This window comes from Idiotropiscis lumnitzeri, chromosome 17, assembly GCF_059441095.1.
Source record: "Idiotropiscis lumnitzeri isolate Australia: NSW breed Sydney's pygmy pipehorse chromosome 17, RoL_Ilum_1.0, whole genome shotgun sequence".
Taxonomy (NCBI): Eukaryota; Metazoa; Chordata; class Actinopteri; order Syngnathiformes; family Syngnathidae; genus Idiotropiscis; species Idiotropiscis lumnitzeri.
In genome coordinates, this window is record NC_142407.1 from 12,484,653 (window position 1) to 12,506,615 (window position 21,963).

At 42.7% G+C, this 21,963-nt stretch overlaps 1 protein-coding gene across 2 annotated transcripts in view; it reads right to left on the bottom strand.

Annotated features, from left to right (window-relative positions):
* LOC148320304 (roundabout homolog 1-like) overlaps positions 1 to 21,963 on the bottom strand; it is a 62,544-nt gene that overhangs the window by 24,533 nt on the left and 16,048 nt on the right. For both annotated transcript variants that reach the window (XM_088279350.1, XM_088279351.1), the window contains one exon: positions 15,849 to 16,175. In XM_088279350.1, coding sequence (XP_088135476.1) covers positions 15,849 to 16,175 — 327 coding nt within the window. The remainder of the gene's footprint in view (positions 1 to 15,848; positions 16,176 to 21,963) is intronic.

The window sequence follows — 21,963 nt, forward strand, 5'->3', positions numbered from 1 at the left end:
TGTCACTTTCGTATTATATTATTATGCAAACGCTTCACAACACAAATGGAATTAGTCGACAATGTAAAGTGCTGACACCGTGCGTGCATCACAGAATCGCGCGACGGCAAGACATTTATTGAGGCTTCATTTGAAAGCATCCTTTGTATGATTTTTTTGGCTGTGGTAAGAGGATGCGGAGCACATACAAAACGCACGTCATGAGGTGATGTATGATGAATTTTTTCTTCATTTCAATTTAAAGAAAAACAAATGCAAGCAAAAAACAAAAAAACGCGCAAGGTAGTCAGGCCAGTCGTCTTTGGCCGGGCCGTTCAAAGTCGCCAAGAGGATACAGGTTGTTTGAATTCGAGGGGAGAAATCGAGTCTAACGACAAGCGTGTTTGTTTTGGACCGCGGCGAGCGCAAAAGTGGGCGGAATGAGCGGGGAGAGAAATCAACGAGGGGTGAAAGATGAAACTTTAATTATCTCTCCGGGGGATATCGGCTCATCCACGGGCACGGCCAAAGGTGCGGATACGGACGGAACTGATGCGAGCCAAGACAAATCATTAAAAGACACTTTACAAAGATTGGGATTCATTTTTTTTTATATTCCGGTGTATCGGACAGGACGTCAAACATATGAAATGGCAGATGGGAGCTCTTTCGAGGTACAACACGGGTCTCCTTTGAGATCTTTGGCTCATCAAACATTGAAAGTTGCACATGGGGAAGAACAGCTTGAGCCGAGGTGCTCCTCAGCCCCGTTAATTGGGAGGAAACACGAAGCCTCTGAATAAACACCCGGCTCTGGAGAGACCCCGGCTCATTTTTCCTCCCACCGCAGTTTAACCAAAGATAACGTTGAAACGGGCGCTTCCCTCTTCTCTCCACACGACCCTCCAACCTTCGCCGTGTATCTTTCCGCTGCGTCCATCTCAGGACTAGCAAATGTAACAACATGCTGTGATCTCTCAACTCTCTACCCACCACTCTTCACCTCCGCCTCTTTTATATTCGCCTCACTCGCAGGCCCACAGTCCTCTGCTGCTTTCTGCTTTTTTTTTTTTTTTTTTCGTTCTCCCCTAATTATCTCACAGGGCTGTGAAGGTAGACCCGACCATCCCCCGCAATTCCGCAGACCCGCAAACGGAGAGACCATGATGAATAATTTCACGTTTCTCTTGCCTTCTCTTTCCACACGTTCTCAAATTGATTATTGTACAGAAAGCCCCAGCTAAGAGAGCAGCCCGCTGGGTAATTTGTCTTTCTGATGAATATCGTCAATGCGTAGGTGTGGGGGAGGGGGGGGGGGATGCTCAAAGTGATATGCGAAAAGAATAGTAAAAAAAAAAAAAAAAAAGGAATTTGAGCAGAAAAAGGTTGGTTGGATTGGAAGATTTGCGGCCGCTCTTGCTTTTGATCGGGGATTCTGTTTGATGTTGTGGTCTGAGGCACATGGAAGAGTGGACATTTGTTGAGTGGTATGCAAATATGAGAACATGCGGAGATTCCAGAGCGGTGTTGCTATGCATATGAAGCACGTAAAAAAATCGAGCTACTGCAGCATGAAAAGTACAGTGAGGGGTCCATTTCTGACCATTATTGTTCAAAAAGATCTTATTGGGCGAGCAACAAGTCATGATTCATCTTGACCAAAGATGCGGTCACGAAGCCGAAATGTTTGTAAAAGAAAGAACTGCACTTTTTGCCGATTTATATATCGCAGCATCACAAGACGCTATTTTTCTGCGATGAGTATACGAGGTGACGTCGGGGCAATTCTGTAATCATGTTTCGTGTGCTTATTTGGTCCACCTGTGCTTGTCTTCCTCGCAGTGGTCTGACTAAAACGAAACCATACGAAAACTAAGTTATCATTTACCATCGCAAACAAGGTAAATCCAATTAATCTGTTCCATATAAACATTCAAAGATTTTATGTATAATTTTAAATCCAAGACAAGGTTACGCTTAAAAGGTCAAGTTGCCAATGAGATGCTGCCCCAAGTGGAAGGAATTCAAATTTTTTGGTGAGGGACGGAGGAGCAGTGCAGCTTCTTCAACGATGTTCATTCTGTATCTGAAATTCCAAATCTCCACCTTCCTCCCCTCAGATTAGGATGCCTCCCTGGTGTTGGAGGAGTCGGTCCCAAGGACGACCCAGGAACCCCTGGAGAGACTGTCTCCCGGCTATCAGGGACCGAAAAATCACCGCAAAGAAAATAATCAAAAACCAAATCATACGAAAACTAGTTCCACATTATAGCATTGCGTGCAGTGTGAATTATTTTTTGTCTGAGCGTTAGATGGCACGGCCTCAGCGCTAACCCGTACAATGATGTCAGAGTTCTGTGATGTGCTCCCACTGTGATCCGTGTTGTTGTAAATCTCAACTACAAACACGGCTGCTGCAGCTCTGTAGCTCCACGCGCTCATCTGTCAGTGTTTGGCCTTTATGTAAATACGGACTGTTGCTGGATTATGTCAGCCTCCAGGTGTTTTTCATCCCCGGACAATTCCAACGTAGGATATACCCAACGATGACCTGGTGGGGGGGGTTGCGGGGGATCATTTGGATACTTCAGGAAAAACAATGCCTTATCATTCACACAAAGTTTTGGGTGAAGAAGCTGCTGAAATACGAGCATTTATCCTGAATCAGTCGTCCGGTGCTTCGACTGACTCGGTGGGAGAGAAATAGCAGACCGAGATGAGGTCGATCGTATGCATCATTGATAATTTGGTTTTCGGCCCAAGAAGCGAAAGAATTTGTGTCGCGATATAAGGAATAAGATGCTAAAAAGTTTCACATTTACAGTTCTGCTTTGAAAAGTCTCAGCCACCCCCCGCCGCCCAACAACCCCCCCCCCCCCCGCCCCGACTCCTTCATGCACACTGTACACCCTCATCACTTTCCATTCTCCTCCGTGCCCCCCCCCCCCTGTCTTCAAACTTCGCTCTCATCTTCTTTGTTCCCTCCGAGCTATCTCGCCATCAAGCGTTACGCCTCCTGAATTGTGCTCCTCTCGCCTGCTTCAACAATGTTGGAAAATCTCTCAGAACCGCTCAATTTCCCTTACCCGTGTTTTTTTTTTTTTTTGCGGGGGGGCGTGCTTTTTTTTTTTCACCTTTTACCAAGCCTGACACGCAGTCTTTTGCCCTGCCCCCACCCCTCCAAAAAAAAAAAAAAAAAAGAACTTAATGGAATCCATGTCAGCAGAATACCAGAGTGAACCGCACAACTTGACTGTGGCTTTATGTCTGTCTTCCTCTGCCTGGCTGTCTCCCTCTGTGTTAAGAAAAAAAAAATTGAAAGGAAGTAAAATAAAGTGGCGTCTAAAATGTTACAGATGATATTAAAATGAGTCTAAACACTGGAAGCTGCATTCTTGGACAATCTCCGTTTTGTAGTCTTCAACTCAGTGTGTCTATTTGGTGAAGGCTCCGTGTTTGGACTGTGATTTATATTGTTTGGGTTTCACGTGTCCTTGAAAGCGAAAATATGAGAAAATGATACTATCCTCGCTTGCCACTCCATTCATTTCAAGTATCTACTGAAATCCAACTCAAGAGTGAAGGTTTATGAGAAGTGTCCTTTTCAAAGGGTATTATGGTCAGCTTTGATTGACTGTCAGATGACGTTTGATTCCGCTTTTATGGTGACTGGTATGTTTTTTTTTTCCCCATTTCAGAAACAACAACCCCTCCACTCAGTGCTAAGCATTACTATCAAATCGAGTGCAAACAGCAGGAGAAGAAGTCGCTCTTGCCGTGTTGTCTTTGCTATGAGTGACTCATAAGTGGCTGCGTGACGGACGACCTGATAAATAAGCGAAGGGAACAAAAGCGGCACATCGCTGCTTATACAATGTTGCGGCGTACTTGTTTCCAGAGAAGCAGTGACAGTGACAAATGGAGCCGCTTTCCAATTATTTATCTATGTGCTGTTTACGTCACAGAACCCCAGCCACCCCCCCCCCCCCCCAATAAATCTTGATTCTGACGACACAACACCAATCTACCAACAGATTATTCTTCTACGCAGTGCAGACTAATTACGTATGCCGTTATTCACTGGCTGCGAAATTGGGAAATTACCATCGTCTACGCATTAGCAGACACGAAAAAGCTCGCTCAAGGAGAGCATCTGCACGCTTGACAACTTTGCGCAAAGCAAACGGAAGAATCCAGAGAATAGAATCACCTTCACTTCTAAACGATAATGTATTCTGCTCTGGGAATAGACGGGGAACGCCAAGGGGGGGAGTGACGGGATGAGGGCCAAAGGGGAGGCACACATTTAAACTCTTTAGATCCGATAAGGCAGCTGGAAATTGCTGAGAGAGGCTCCGTACTTCTATAGAGACGAGCCGCCTGCCAGTCTGTCGCAGAGATTCCAGACAGCCAGAGGTTGACCAAGTGAGGTGGTCTCACATGATACAGGGTCCCCTCAGCTGACACCTCTTGCGCGTCTACATCAGCAGAGTGTCCCATACACAAAACCTGAGTGATACTTTAGAGCAGGGGTGGGCAAACCTTTTGATTGACGGGCCACAATGAGTTCTAAAATTTGACAGAGGGGCCGGACCAGAAGCAGATGGATGGAGTGTTTTGGTCACCTCACCTCATCGGAGAAAAAAAAACAAAAAAACATTTCATTTGAATTGAAAGCGAACAAAAGCATTCCAATATTTGTCTTTGACACACCACGATATTTAGAAAATAAAACATTAACAAGGTTTATTCTTTTAATATTTTTTTCAAGTTCGGCGGGCCGGATTAAAACGTTTAGCGGGCCGCGTGTGGCCCCCGAGCCGTAGTTTGCCCACGGCTGTTTTAGAGCAATGACCTGAATTGTGGATTGCTGGTAAATTGCGTACTTTGCGTTATGCTTCATGCAGCCAGTTGGTAAGAACTGAACTAACGTGACAATGTTCGGATCCGCTTTCTGGATCAGTTTTCAAATTGTATTCAATATTTTTTTTTTAAATTAATTGCAACCTTTCTCACTCACAAATCTGAAGCACCCACACGAGGGGAAACCAACTACGCTGATTTTGCCAAATGAACTGACAGAACCCCAACAGCAATGTTACTTACTGCTCGGCAGTCAGTGGTGAAGGGCTGAGCTTCTGGATTTAATTAGTGCAGCACCCATATGCTTTTTTAAAAAAAAAAAAAAGATATGCGGGAGACACACACAGTCTGTCACATTCCAAGCTGGTGACATGCGTTCACTGCCACACACACCGCACGCCTCAGTGGATAAAGGAGGAGCGGCTTGATAATCAGCTGATTTCGTGCTGTTAATTTAATTGATATTAGCAGCGGTGCAAAGCAAGACGTCGAGGTTCACTTCCTGTGCCACGTGCACATGGAGAGACAGCTGCCTGGGTGGGCGGAGGGAGAAATATTGTGAGGGAAATTATTTTTAAAAGCACCAAGGTGGATAAACGCGCCGACGATGCGGATGGGGGGAGGGCCATCTTGCTTTGTGACTATTCCGAGATGTCATTTCCATACGTGGTCATCTCAGAACTGCAGCACATCGTCATATCTTGAGGAGAATATAAATGACTGACTTCAAAAGAGTGTGTTGTTGGAGTGGAGCAATATGCTTGAAAAATATTTTCCACTCGGGTTTGTTTCCCAGCTCAGATGCCAAATCCTTGAAGCGGTGCTGTTACCTGAATTATTAGCAAGCATGATGGTACATTGAGCTCCTTTATGCCACTCAAAGTACATGAAACAAAAAGTGGCCTCTGGTCTTGGCTGTAAAGAGTAAATACGTGTGTAACGCTTCGAGCATTTTTTTTTGTCGCTGTGATCAAAATGAATAAAATGTAATCCTGCACTATTATAGACCGATATCTTATAATTAGCTCCTTGTAATCCTTCCAGCTGTCTCCCTCTTAGCTGACTGAGCCCTGTCTGGACCCCCCACCCAAAAAAAAAAAAGAGGTCGTAAAAAATATATGCTGGGTTTATTTGATAATCAACACATACGACATGTTTATTTAATTTTTTTTATAAACTATGGTTGACTTTCTCTTAATTGTGCTTATGAATTGCAAATTGCATTGAAAAGGAAATTTTTATTTATTTATATGTATTTTTTAATAAACTATGGTCGACTTTCTCTCAATTGTGCTTATTCATCGCAAATTGCAGCGAGTGTCTGAATTAATCGGCATGGGCGATGCACGAGCACGCTCGCCGATCACAATACAGGCGGGGATAAGATGAAAACAGTAGGCCAGCGCACCTCCCCAGCAGCCATATGGAGAAATTTACAGGTGAGAATGCTCTGATGACACCTGATTACACCCAGAAGGTGTCGATAGTGAAAGCTAGGTCATGTTTAATGGCATCTATTGAAGCGTGATGACGAACACGCGGGACCCTGCTCTTTCCCGGGGTCTGCGAGTGTGCTTGTGCACACACACCAAATGGGAGTGACGGGGACGTCTATTAAACATGGCAGGTTGTATATAGTGTAAACAGCGTACAGCACATTCCCCACTGTGTGTTCATGCGAGTGTGAAGCATTGGAAGCTTCACTTCACTCCCACAAGTAATCTTGGTATGTGGCGACGGGGAAGCATTTATATTCAACAAGGTTTGATGTTTATCCACGGAACACATTCAAGGCTGTGTTTGTGAACACAGTCGGGGTGAAAAAAAAAAAAGGGTTGTTTGCTTCGGCAAAATACCCCCCCTGCGCTAATTGCTTTTTTTTTGCTGTACACAAAGCGACATGGCTAAAAGCAACATTCAGGAACTACTCAGGTCTCATCTGTGTTTGGTGGCGAGTTTTAATTAGTTGCTGAGCATCTGCATCTAGTTTAGCCGCCATTAGATGTGAAATGTAATGGCGTGGTATTGTTTTGCAGTAAGTCTGAAATCTTCACATATTGTGTCAATAGTTCTTATACCGTCAAAATGACTGCTCTGGGAGTTCTAGTGTCAAACATCATTAGTCTGTGCGAGTGTACCTAATCATGTGGCCTGTGAGTGCACATCTGAAGATGTATGATTAATTTTGCTCACATTGGAGAGACAAATAACCCAATAAAACATTTGTTTATTTTTTTTTTTTTTATAGCCGTGCGCATCCCAGCCCACTCCTCCTTTCCCTTCCTTACCGCTACTGTTGCCATTCCCCGTGGCCTTATAAAGGTGCGAAACAGTATGCACTTTTCAGCATCCTTCAGGGAAAGCTGCGCTTCTCAGAATGCAGGACAGCATCATGAGGAAACACACTCGCGTCTTACGCATAATGCAGGTCTAAGTTCAGGGCAGAGGGCAAGAGCAAATGGAAGGGGACAGAAGGCCACGATTTACATTTGGGCAAGTGAAAATATGAGTGTCGAAATATTTATACGTGCCTTGTTTCAAGATGGTACATTCCATATGAATCTTGGTGAAAAGCCAAAACATAACATGCATAAAGTAAATATAAATGGAGAGTAAGTGTAACATTTCAGCAATCATTACCAATAAATATTGGGCGAAAATAAGTGACAGAGAAAATCTAACATCCGACTTGCTGTCAATGAAGCTCAAAGAACATCTGAACCGAAGTGCAGGTTTTCATTGTCTAGTAGACTAAAATAAAAAATTCCACAACTGTCAATAAAGTGAAAGCTGTAAGTGAACCATCTGTCAATTCGAATGCTAATCTTGAGAAGCTTTTGGGCAATTACAGCACAGTGACAGACAGGTGAGTTGCTTTGCCGCCTCATCTTCGTAGGGGTGGCTGTGGATGTTTTATTGTCTGCTGACATTTTGGAGCAAGACCTTTTGCAAGACAGCTTCGTGGAATATATGGCGGGAGACATTTGGAATAAGGCCACCAGAAGAATGGCTACAGCACACAATAAAAAGGCATCGGTGAATGCGAAGTGCGAGAAGCTCGGATTTTGGTTTTTATGGATCTCACGGTGTTCGGAGGAGGATTTTTAAAAAAAAAACTACAGCAAGCAATGACGACACGCACAAAAACGGAAAATTGTGGGCCCTCCCACTATTTGAGAAGCACTGGGTTAGAGTTCGCACATATTGATATAAATGTAGGCTAAATGCCGCGAACAACATTTTTTATGGTAGTCAATACCGAACTGAATTTATGCAGTGCAGACATAATAAAAATATAACATTTAGTAAGCAATGTTTATTATTAATATTCAACGTATTGAGAGGCCGATGCTAAAAATTTAGCATTTTTTAGCATTTTTATTTCTAATGCGAAAATTCAGTTTTCAGCCTTTAGCCTTTAATTCATCAATACATTTGAGCAAGTTTGCCACTCAAAAATATTAACTCCTTATCAATCAATCCCCTCCCCTTAGCCAAATAAATCCTGGCGCCATGCTTGCGTGGGCTATAGATTAAAAGAAAAGACTAAATCAACATAACGCTTTTATCGTGACAAAGTTAGCTAAGAAGCTTTTTAAACAAGTCATACATTTCTTACCCTTCATTATCTAATACGTTGCTATGTTGTCGGAAATTTAACACTGGCCGAGCTAGATTGTGAAAATCATGGACGAAATATATCACTGCTACTTTTTAAGCTAATAGGCAGGAATGAATTTCTTCGAAGAAAAAACACATTCCATTGCTATAATGGCACATTTTTCATTCTTGCTTGTTGTTAAATTCCATACAATTGCTCAGTTATGATAATAAGAATCCTGATTTACTTTTACAGCTGCTCTTCAAGATAACAGGAGAAAGTGACACTGATTTAGCCTCTGAATGAGGTATGAAAAAAAAAAAACGTAAAAGCATCATTTATTGTTGCATTACCTGCTACTCGTGCATGTGAGCTTGGTCGGGATTAACCGTATGATTCTCAAGTGCTACAGGCTATATCACCGTGAAGATCAATTTAATGATCTCTTCGGTGTCTCCCGGTTTTAATTTATTTCTCCAGTAGATCCTCCGCGTCCGCGAGTGAAGCGTAATCTCATGCTGTATTTATTTGTTGTGGCGCATTGTTATATTCTGGAAATAGCCTTGGGGATGTCTGTGATGAGCAGTGAAGCAGATTTGCACGGAGAAAATTGTGGAATTGTGCAAACATAAAGGCGGGTGCAAAAAGAAATCTAGCACTTTTTTTTAATAATTCATATTTAACATCTGGAATGGAAAATATACCTGCAAACCAAAGCTTCGGGCTAACATTTTTTTATTTTTTTTTTACTAGCGTTGCAACAACATAGCGCCATAGAGTGTCTTGGTGGTGGTGCACGTGTTCCTAAAAAAAAAACTTGAAAAAATGACGACCTGAGCTGATCCGTAAATTGTGGCATGCAGGAAAAAAATTTTCAGGGTGTAGTCATAGCTTGGTCTGAATAATATTATTATTAAAAATAAATAATAATGACAGGTAACTCAAGTAACCACTGACGCTCAAGTTCTTATGTAGTCAGGAAGGGCGGACTCATCACAACCCCCCCAAAAAAAATAAAAAAATCTGGAAAGTTGAAATGATGAAAAAGCTTTTTAACGTTAGAATCTCCACAATTGAGCACGACATAGTTCTCAGTCTTTGCACGTTTTCAGCTATCTTCAAACATCTCTCATGTCTTTTCAAACTAATCTTTGATTTCAACTGTGAATTTGAAAAAAAAAAACATAATCACACATAAAAACGTATGGAAAAGTAATGCAAAATTTCTGCTTGAGGTCCAAGTAAAAAAATAAAAATATATTATTTTTTGAACACCCAAGTGAACTGTATTTTGCACACAGAGCATCTTATGTTTAAGGAGATGTCAATACAATAATGGGCAACGCATCGTTGGTGACCGAAGATTTCAGTGCTCGCACTCTCAGTAAATCATCCACACCAGAAGCTCCATCACAAACCTGTCTGAAACATTCAGAGTTATTCCCGCGGGAGAAAGATGAAGCGAAGCTCTGCAAACATGCGGATGGGAAAAAAAAAAAAAAAGCAGGCATAAGGACAGGCTGAGTTGACAACCAAGCAGGAACAGCAACGGCTGCGCTGCTTTGGAGATGTTTCCCTCATTATTCACGATTCCACCGAGGAACCACTCCTCTTTCTCACTCTTTGTTCTGTACGATGCTTCATGTTAGAAATCTCCGCACACGTCTATGCAGCCAATTAGAGAAGACAGTGTTGACGTTAAGCAGGCGGCAGAAACTGTACCTGTGCATTTTATACTTATATACTTTTTCCGAGCTGCTCTTCTGTCGAGTATTCAGTAAACCGCATCACTTTTCTATGTTTATTTTATTTATTTATTTATTTTAGATTGACAAACCTAATGATTGCATTTTAGCTACTGTATTCTCTTGCCTATAAGGCACGTGTTTATAAAAACTGATATATAAGCCGCACCGGGTTATAAGCCGCAGTTTTCTTTGCTGAAAAAATGAGTTGTTTACTGCATGTACAGAAAGATTTTGTACTGGGAATGCGCGTAAAGGTACATGAACTGATTGTTAAAACAGTGCCTTTTAACTTTGCTCATTAAAACAGAACAGACCCAAGAGAAAAAAAAAAAAAAACGAGATTTATTGAGCGAATTTTCTGAACTATAGAGTGCCCCCTACTGGTGAAGTAAAAAAATCCACCGAAAAGCATAATACATCTTGGCTGCGCTCAAGTAAGTGAAAATGAGCGCGTTAATATTCAGACGGGCACTCTCTCAATTCAGATGAGACTTCACCGATTTGGTGAGCTCGGATTTAATGCACAAGCTCAGGCAGTAGGTTCTCTGCAGTGACTGTCGCTTTTAATCTGGCGAACATTGCCAGTGGCATATGTTGAAAAAAAAAAAATAATCAAATAAATGTGGGATTGGAAAGTCAAATTCTGGGAGACTGCTTTGTTATAGTTGCTGTATGCATCCTGCCTGTCAAGAGCCAGTTATCAGTCGAAATTGTTGGATTTGGCCTGAAAGGACATACACTGTTATAATAATAATTAAAAAAAAATAAAAAGGTAAGCAAAGCATGGTTATGTAATTCCGACAAAATCATTGTACATTTAAGAACACAAAGTTATCTGTATTTATAAGATAAGCCACAGTTCTAAAAAATTCCATTTTTAAAAACGTAGAGGAGACTATTGGGTGCCTGACACGTTTACTTTCATTTTTGCGGCCCGTTTAGAAAGGCAGTTCACCACACTTAAATGAGAAAATGACTTCAGAGTAACCTGACTCAGCACACATGGAGTTCTATTGGCGCCAGATCAAATCTGACTCGTACTGACGAAAAGAAGATTTTTGGATCCAGCCGAGCAGTTCTTCTCCAAACAATTACACCAAAATACACGAATCATAACAAATGATTGCGAGCACAATTTGGCTCGGAGAGTGGTGGGATTCCACGAGGATAATGTTGCTCACACAGAAGCACACAGGATTGCACTCATAAAATCTATCTTCGACAGACATTTGTGGGATTGAAACCACCAGGCTGCTTTTTTTCCTACTGTGGAATGCATGCGTCTCCTTGTCAGCGACTTGTTCTCCAAAGATAAGTAGCACAAAGAAAGAACAAGGAAGGGTGGGGGGGGGGGACATGCACAAACTACAACAAGGCAAAGAAAGGCTTTTGTGCAAGCGGGACTTTAAGTACTGCGAGGGAACTATTATCAGTTAAAATTTCACGTCTTAAGATCACACTTTTTGTTTTGTCGTCATGGCAACAAAAAACTTTTTTTCTTTTTTTTTGCAAAATGAGAGCTTCTTTTCCCAGAGAAGGCGCTAGCAAATGGTATAATTGAAAATTGCCACAAGTAAATCATTCCAACTTCAGCTCGATTGCCGTGCACGTGTGAATCATATAGAGCAAAAATCAAATGGCGGGGGAAGCAAACCGCATCATCCCAAATTAACTCAAATAGAAAAAAAAAATAAAAAGACGATAAAACATCCACATGTAATCGCAAACAGCAAGAAAGACGTTTTATGCCTCAAATAATGCAAAATGCATCACACTTCATCATGCTTCGAATTCAAGAAACGGACCGAAGCTGTAGACCAAACTCATTTCAGCACAAGGGGGCCACATGGAGGAAAAACTATGGAAAACTATTTTTTTTATACTTTGCTAAATCTTCTCACGGGCCGGATTAAACCCGTTTGTGGGCCAGAGCTGGCCCGCGGGCCGTATGTTTGACACCCCTGCCGTAGACAACGCTGCACTATTTGTACCGCGTAAAGCACATCCGTGAGCCATGTGTTCCTCGTCAGAAGCACTCAAGTCCTCTCTCCTCTCTTTTCGCTAAGCTCGAGTCTAAACAAACGCTTCCCATGCGCCCCGACACCATGGCACAAGTCTGACTTTTGGAAACACTTATCGTGCATCCAGCAAGTAAAGTTGTTTGGATGACGATCCCCACACGATAAACGCAATCCAGCTGCGTCTGGCGTGCAGTTTGCGGAATGATCAAACCGCATTGCAATGGTCGAAAACAAGACGAGGCTGGCGAGTCCATCAAAATGTGAAATAAATACTGATTCCCGACTTAGTGGCTTTGGATCAAGGACGTGCATTTGCCAATCTCGCTATATCACTCCTCATCCACGTGACGGGAAACGACGTTTTTTTGATAACACCCTGACGGCGACTTAGGATTTTCATTGGGTTTATCCCAGAGAGTCGACAGGCAGGTTGTTGTCAGTGACAGTGACAGCGATTTGAAGTGGGAAGTCATTAGTTAATGGAGGGGCTGGCAAGAGAGGGAACCCTGACCTCGAAGAATCCGCCTGGCTCCCCGCCGCCTTCATGCGCTAGCTCATTGCCGCCGAAAAGATTCCAATCAAAGAGGAGCAAATGGGGGGGGGGGGGGGTCCCACCACACGCTGTCAAACTCACAGTCTGACTGAGGCGCGCACATCCCATGATCCACTTCACAGAGCGTCTTCACTTCAGTGAACATGTCCATCACGTTAATGCAGTCGCCTAATTACCGCTATGTTTTTGCCCGCTGCCTTCATTGGAAGACCGAAAGGCCACGTTCACGGCGCTCAAATAGAAAATGCGAGAGAACTGAGCTGGCTGCTGCTCTAAGTATCTCTTAAACCAGGAAAGTCGGCTTTTTTTTTCTTTTTTTTTAGTACATGAGAATAAACCCAAAATACCGTCAATGAATAATAGAAAGAAAATAAATACATAGGTAGTGTTTTCTGTGCCGTGGATATTGGGACTGCGACTCTCTCCTTCATGCTGTGCACAGGTTGTAGCACATTAACAAACTGGCAAACACCTGGCCCGTGTTCCTGTTTGATTTATAAGGCCCTCCTCGGGGGCTCATTGACGAGTACGGAGCAGTCAGCCAGCCAGGCACATGGCGGCACAGCAGTTTGCTGCGCAGAATCCCGACGCAGCACCAGGTGTTCAATGTACTGGCTCATAGTCATCCGTCTAGCGAGGCAGCGTTCACACCTTTGAGCTAATCGCCACTAAACCAAACATGCACATGGGATGGAAATTGTTACAAATGTGCACATGCAAATTTGATCGGGGCAAGGAAATGGGCAAAGTACGTATTTTCCCAACCATGAGGTGCGCTTGAAAATTTTTAATTTTCTCCAAAATGGCAAATGCAAGCTAATGTGAGCACCGAGTTGCGGACGTGGCGGAGCGCTAACGTGTCTGCTTGCAATGTTGTTCGAGCTTTGGCAAAAGCCGGCAGAATTTCAAAGTCCAACGGAATTCAGTTTTGCTCCCGCTGCCTTTTTAACTCGGCTAAAGACGTCAAAGATCCATTTTTTTTTTTTTTTTTAATTCGGCTGGTAGTGAATGAGTTTTAATAACATACGCTAACGTGCATGCTAGCTTACATGTTAGCATGAATGTATGCTACCGTATGTTTTAAGCTAGCATGTCCTGCCCCCATTGATCCGGTGAGCCTTATGTATGTGTTAAATACAGAACAGCGCCTTTTAATATTTATTTAGAATAAGAAAACCTAGCGTGTATTCAAAGCAAGTTTGTCTTTCCTTGCAGCTCATTATTGCGCTGCGGAGTCGTAGCTTGACCTTCATCTCTGCCACCAGCCACACTTCCTTCTCGCAAATGGCAATGTCCAATTAGTTTAAGAATCGCATTTATTCCTCTCTCTTCCTCAACCTAAAAACAGGTCTCCTATCCAATAACCTTTCGAGTACAGAGGCTGTGACTTTGCTTTCACCTCAATAAAGCGCCGTGTGATTGAATCAAGTGGCTGAGGTCAATAGGACATATGTTTTCATTTCCCAGGGTCCTCCCGGGTCTCTGTAGGCAGAAAAAAAATGTGCTGAGTGTCTTCTGTGACATTTATAGGCTAGGAACTGAGTTATATGTCTTTTCCCCCCATTTACTCATTCAATTCCAGGTTGAGAGAGGCTTTCGTACTTACAAAGCATTTCAAACCTGCGGTCATGCTTCGGGCACGGGCGCATTCCACATCTGTCACTAGCTCAACCACGTCACCTCAATTTTCTGCAAACAAGTTTCAATTTCAATGCCCTGCAGGAAAAGGCAACACTTCACCCTCTCGCTCGTCTGCTTCTGTCTGCCTCTGTCATTGCCTTTCCCCCGCTCTCGTTGTTTTACATCTGTCAGACTCGTACGCAGCCTTTTGTCAAGCCGTCATCGGCAGTTGTCAGAGAGTACGTTTCGAAAAGAAAAATGCCATTTGACTGTGTTGGCTGTGCTATGGAGAAGTGCAGGTAAAGGTTTACGTTTATATTTATCTGGTCAATGATGCCCTCTTTCAGGGGTCTTCAAACCTGTTCAACCCTCAGATTGAAGACCCCTGTCCTATATTGGAATAAAAAAAAAAACCTATGAAAACCAAAACGTGAATATAAGTTTATAAGGATCTTTATTTACATATGCTCAAAAAACAAATAATTGGACTCGTTGTTTCCTTCTTTAATCCTGCTCTGACTCACCGTCTCCTCTTAAAACGCCTTACCTCAGCAGAATTTGCGAAAAAAGGCCTTTGTGTGTCATCGGTCCCATGATGACCCATGAATCTGCGCGACCTCAAATTGGATAGGACCAGGAGACATAACTCATCCAGGCAGCTTCAACAAGTCCTCCCTGTGTTCCAGTTCAACCTTGGAGGTAAATTTAGTGAACTCCACAAGTAATGAACTCTCACCCTTGGGGGGGGATTTTGCTTCTCTGCGTTGGAGTGCTGATGGAGCATTATCCTGATAGCATTTGACCCTCGCTTTCATTAGAATTCAAAAGGGGAAACTGATACTAGACCGCTATTATTATTCTCAAACCTTGGTGAAATATTTGCCCTGGAGACAAAGTGTGATTAGACGCAGTGCGAGCTGACACAGCTGAGAAGATCACGGGTGGGGGCGGGGCTAGACAGTATCGAATGAGATGATTTCCAGCATGTGAGGGATGTGAGTGTTCAAACTCATCACCAAGACTTGATTTGCGCGTTGCATTCTTTGCTTTAGTTCTTTCGAAAGCGAGTCCAGAGATGAAGAGCCGAAGCTCCTTTGAGATTCGCACGTCGGCCTTTCTTATGAGATTTTTTTTTCTTTTTTTCGGCTTCATTCCCTCACTGCTGCTACGCGTGCACACATTTGCCCGTCAAATTCCTGCCTGACACGTACAACAGATAAAAGCTGTTAAGGAAACACACACTTGACTCTGTAAGTCGACACTGTCACCTGTTCGGAACACACACCGGGATTGTTCAAACCTGCGGACCGAAGCTGATGCACAGCTGCTGCGCAGCTGACAGGTGTGTCGCACAGCCAGCTCCCGGATCGTTCCAACTACAAAGTCACCTTCGGTGCACGTGTCTTACAAGCAGGTTGCAAAAAAAAAAAATCTATGATCCTAAGAGCAACATCAGAACTTACTGGCTACTTCCAGCGACGCATTGTGACTGACGGCCTGGCCCAGATAGTTGCGGGCCACGCACACGTAGCTGCCGTCGTCGGGCTTGCTTCTGCGTCCGTGGACGATGCGTAGGAAGAAGAGCGACCCGCTCGGCAGGAGCATGCGGTGCGAGCGAGGGTTGTCCCGGTCGGTCTCAACACGCTCGCCATCTTTGTACCACTCCACCGTGGGTGGGGGACGGCCCTCGGCCTTACAGTTGAGAGTGGCCGGTTCCCCCTTGGACACGATCAGGTCCGAGGGATGCTCGACGATGCGGGGAGGTGAGTCCTCTTGGCGAAGACGAGACCCTAGAGGGAAGAGCACGTCAGTTAAGCATTAACTCATTCAATCCATAAGATATACATATACATTTTCAAAAATGTAGTGCCTGCCTCCCAAAGACGTATTTGTACGTCTAAGCCTTTTTTTTTTTCTTTTTTTGCGTCATAGCTCCAACTTTTTAGCCTCTCAAAATCAGTCAAAATACAGAAAAACGCTGGAATTGTGGGGTTTCCTCTCATGAAATTTCTGGGATTAAAAGTGCCACACAAGCTCCATCGGAGTCACTCGTGAAATTATATGCAAATAAAAACGGCAGCAGGTCTGAAAGAGTTTGACAAGTTGTGCGAGTATAAACAATAATCTAGTTTGACAATATAATTACGGCACAATCTGTGTCGCACATGAGCTGTTTTCCTTTGGTTTCAACTGATGGAGCCCACGAGGCATTCATTGTAAATGATTAAACAATGCTGAAATATGAAATCCTCAGGCTGCCTTTCAATGTCGAGGGTTGACTAAAGAATGGTTATTGTTGTCTGCTTGCAATGAAAAGAAAATACTGAGGCTGAGTTTTTCTTTTTTTTTAATGATGAAAGGACAGACGATTTGTAAGCTTGTCGATCTTCAAAACCCAGCCGATGAACACAAAGTATAAGCGTTCTTGAAAATGGATGGATCGTTTTTTTTTAGTCACCGCAGCAATCATGATCATTAAATCAGCCCGACCCGTTGACGGCAACTATGAACCATAAAATCACCTTTTATCCTTCAGCGAGACTCCGTTAAGATGTCAATCCTCCCGCTCCCCGCTAAACTCGGCGAATGACGATGAGTTCCCGTGAGGCAAAACCTCGCTAATGAGGATCACCTTCAGATGCCCTGCCTGTCTTCGCAACTCTTTGACATCGACAGTTCATCCGACCATCCTCCAACCAAGCCTAAAACACGCATGAAAACCCGTCCCGTTTCCAAGTATAAGGTATCATCTAGATGTATTATGATGGTGAATCTCCCAAAAGTGTGAAAGATCACCACACGGAACCTCATGACCATGGAGGATTACAATTACTCAACTTTTTGATGAAATAAATAGCATACAAATGAGCAAAATAATAAAAAAATAATTTTTCCACACAAACTACAAGTACTACTCGATCGGCTAATTTAGAGCGAGATGCGGGGAACGCTCTTGACTTATCACCTGTCACGGACAAGCGCTGGTGCGTCGGCTAAATTTAACCAACATTTTTTTTTTTGCCTTCTAATTGGGCCAGTGTGAATATGGGTCATGCTAGTGTTCGAAAAACAAACACGGAACGAAGGTATTGGAGAAGTAAATAAAATGTATTTATTATCTTTTATGATGTGCATATTTGTTTGTTATTGTCGTGTTTGGTATATGTAAAGCAACCCTATCCTAACATCGAGATTAAATCATTTAGAACCGCAGATTAGATCTTGCCTGGGAGACTGCCGACCGCTTCATACGTACGGGCAATTTATACATCCAGTTTGTTTTGAAAGCCTGAGAGAATCCTCAAAAGCACCGGAAGAAGATGTAGACTTTACACCAAAAAAAGCCCAAAGCAAGAAACGAACCCGACTCAATCTTGCTGTGAGTTACAACGTCGTAATTGAGGTGCTCCATTAACCTGCATGTTTTGCTTTCATTCGCTCACAACAGTTTATTCCTTCCTGCCAAAGGACTGGAAAACCTTGCTGAAGGGCTGCATACTAATGACGATGCATTATTTAAAACGTTTGCAAATGTAATCCCATCAAGTGTAAAATAGTTTCACCTCATGAAGCCGACAAAATGAGGTTCCACTGGCGACGTATCACCTGTTACATTTGCGGCACCCACCTCCGAAAGCACCCCCCCAGCCCCCCCAAGCGCCGCCAACAAAGGAATAAACAAGGCTACCACTGTGGTCTCCCGTCCCTGTTTACGGGCACACATGTTTCTTTCCTTGTTCTTAATTGTGCTGGGCCGCCGCCTGTGGGTCTTAGCGGCTCCCTAAGCTCGCCGAGCTACACGGGCGGCCAATATCAGCCCGCCACAAGTGGGGCCTCACAAGATCAGGCCTTATCTGTAAAGGGCCAGCAGCCAGCGGCAAAATCAGTATGCAAAAACATGCTCGCGGATGCACAATCGAGTACATGCATATACAACGAAGGTCGTTTGTAGCACCTGTGCCCCGACAAATACGCTAAGTTGTTGCTTTTCCTGTCAGCCATGCCGGAGGCAATCATGTTGGCTCGGAGTTCGGGGGAAAGGCAAGAAACGAAGAGGACCAGGAAGAGACGTTTGGACTGGAGGAAAAGAGGTGAGAAGACACGAGGGGATAAAATTGAATGATAAAATATTCACATTTTATTTGTGTCTGCCCGGTGAATCATTTGAGCGGAGGAGGCGGAATTAGCGAAAATGAGGCAGGATCTTAAAAACAACAACGGCAGAGCACTGAGATCACGGTCAGAAAACGGGCCAAATGTTAATGCAATTTTCTCCCATGTGGGTGGTCCCGGCAGGACCCACCCCAGTGAAAATTGGAGAATAACACGACATTTATTTAGACGGTACGGAAGACGAGGATGACGACGGCATCCAAGCCAAAGTGAAGTTATTGCATTGAGGTCACAAAAGCCGTCAGCTCAAGAGGAGGAGGAATCCCACAAGGCCCAACCCTTCAGACGTGGTGTCTGACACGGATGCCGGCAATACCCCAAAATAACCTTGTCGACTAAGTGTTTTACAGCTGGTGTTTTTTTTCTGTGAGAAGACCGCTCTAAAAATGCTGAATCCCGGAGACTTAAGACCTTACAGATCAGTAAATGTATGCAGTTGGGGGAGCGATAAATCCCAACCTGGGGCCGTATGCGGGATTATTACCTGAATTCGAGTGCAAACGCCACCCTGGAGAAGTTCAAACCAGGCAGCCAATAAACTCGGGCATTTTTTTTTTCTTGGGAATTAGCAATAAATGCAACAGCCATGTCTTGTTAAGGACATTCTGTATGTTTTTGCCGGAGGTGAGGTCATTTAATTGTCTTTTGGGACACAAATTGGATGAAAATCCACATTTTGAACAGCAAAAGAGAGATTTGCCGTTTCCTAGCAAGTCAAGATGCATATTTAGTCCAAAACAAGCAATAAATAGAGGATGATGAGGTCATGATCTGGATTTTGTTGACTTTGTTTGGATTAGATTTAGTTTTTTGAAGAAGTTCACGGGTTTGTTTCAGTCCATGCGGGTTTATTGTTGTTGCTGTGATATGTCGCATAGCATCGATTTTTTTTTATTTTTTTTTATTTTATTTATTTTATTTTTTTGATGGGGGTTTTCGAAATTTTGTACGTCGACTTTTCAAAGAACCTTTTTTTTTTCTCTCTTTAATAAATCCATTGCCACCCCTCAACACATACGGACACCGAGTTACTCATTTAAATATACCGTGGCAACTTCTCTGCAGGCAAAATCTGTCAAGTGTTTCTGAGGCAAAAAAATAAATAAATAAATAAATTAAGCCTAGTACATCCCCCACGTCAGTTGCTGTCTGAACAACCCCCCCCCCAAAAAAAAAAAATAAAAATCACGCTACAACAGATTTGAAGTCAAATTATTATTTGAGTGACAGCCGACACGCTCAGCCTTTTAAGATGACGTGAGGGATTCCGTTAAGAAGACTGACACCACTGTGGAGCTTAATAAAGAGAAATCCACAGCCAGAGGGCACTTGGACTGGCTCTGCTACTCCCTCTCCCGCTCCCGCTCATGTCCAACACGGAATCTTGTGGCAAATCTCAACATGTTGTTACACATGGGCTTTAATGTTGAATAAACAAGTGACGTATATTGATTCCGATAGAAGCTGCAAGGCAGATTTTCTTGCCCCTCAGCAGAGCTAGTCTCTATTTAACAGTCATGTTCTGTGTTATGATGAACATTCATAAATGCATTTCCCCAGCTGTGCAACAAAGGAAAAGAAAATAAACACATACTGTCATAACTTTACTCAAACCTTGGAGAAATCCGCTTCGAACATTCACTCTTCAATTTGAGAAGCAAAACAAGGGGCAAAACGATAAATTCCAGAAATTCTTTATCTGGTTGTATAAACTGCAATTAAGTAGCACGGTTAAACACCGTCATTCACAAATATCCAAGGTTCAGGTTGGCCGGGAAGATCCGTCTGCAGACTTGGCAACATTTGATCCTCCCAAAATGGCATTAATGGAAGGGCTTTTGAATCTGAGTTTATCAATATTTCCCTCCCCTGACATGCAGACTTCTAACGGCACAATGGCCAATAAAAGCGTCCCTGGAGATGAAAGTCAAGGTCAAGGACGTGATAACAACTCCCATTATTGTCCTGCAAAGCCAGATGTGGAGACGAAAGCAAACCGAGTGAACATGCATAGACAAATAATATACAATCTGGAACAACTACTAAAGAAGGTAATTGCATCCATTACCATGGTTGACAAATAAAGTTGTTAAAATGTTTGAAAACACCAATTGTATCTTTTAAAAATGCCCAAAACGTAACAAATTAAAAGGGATTTTGTGCACACACACACAAAAAAAGAAAGAAGCAGCAACACCCTGACAGGAGAAATTTTCTGAATGTAAATAATTTTTAAGATGTTGTTGGTCAATGTATTAATTGTTGCAATTTCTTTTTCACAGTGTTATTAACACAAACGTTATTACCGTGCAAAAAGAGGAAGGGATAAAATACTTGAGTTGCCATCTGTTAAATGTTCACAGGGAAGGTAACATGTAATTAAATCCCCAGGGCAGAATCAGACAAGAACGCTAACTGGTACATGATAAAAATCGGTGCCAACTAGGTCAACGGGATACTTAAAGAACAGAAAAAAAAAAAAAAAAAAAACATCAAGTGTATTTTGTACATACAATATACAGTCCATTACTTGCTATTCCGGACAAACAACATTCAAGCGTTGCGAACCTCCCGCTGTTCTCCACCGTCGGGAGTCCAGCAGCATAGGCGACATGCTTCTCCTCACTCCATTAAATGTAACGATGGAAAGTCCACTTGTGTTTATGTCATCGCTTTTGATTCAGGCAGAGCTAAAAGTCAGACGTTCGGTTTCGAAGGCCGACAGTGAAGTGGCGCAAATGTTTGTTGGTTGTTGGAATTTTTGGAAAACACTCGTCATTGTGTGACAATTAACCCTGCCTGGACTGAAACAAAGCAAGGAACGAAATACAAACAAACTCATGAGGAAACGAGGCACACCTGGGCAAGATATCTGTGCTTTGGAGGGAGCTGATTGGTTGACACGAGGGCTGTCGAGAACAGGTGGCGATGATAACGAGTAGCCGAGACATGAATGCGCACAGAAAATCAACATCTCACAAAAAACTAAATAAAAATAAATTAATTAATTTAAAAAAAAAAAAAAATATATATATATATATATATATATATATATATATATATATATTAGTGCTGTCAAGCAATTGTTTTTTTTAACCAATTAATTGCAAAAATAATTCAGATATTTAATCGAATAATATCTTGGAATTAATGCAACTCACCTAATATGAAGAATATTTTCATTTTCATTTTTTTATTTTTTTGTTCTAATATGTTTCTTTGATCCTTGAATACAATCTAAAAAGTGTCATCTTTGCAAGAATTTTGCTGCCCAGTATATTCATAGCTGTGCCCACGAGCAAGGAAGGTCCAGAGGTAACCTGAGCAAATTTTTTTTTTTTGTTCTGAGATGAGGGGCTAAAGATGTACAGCGAACATGGTACAGTATTTTTTTGCAAAGTACGC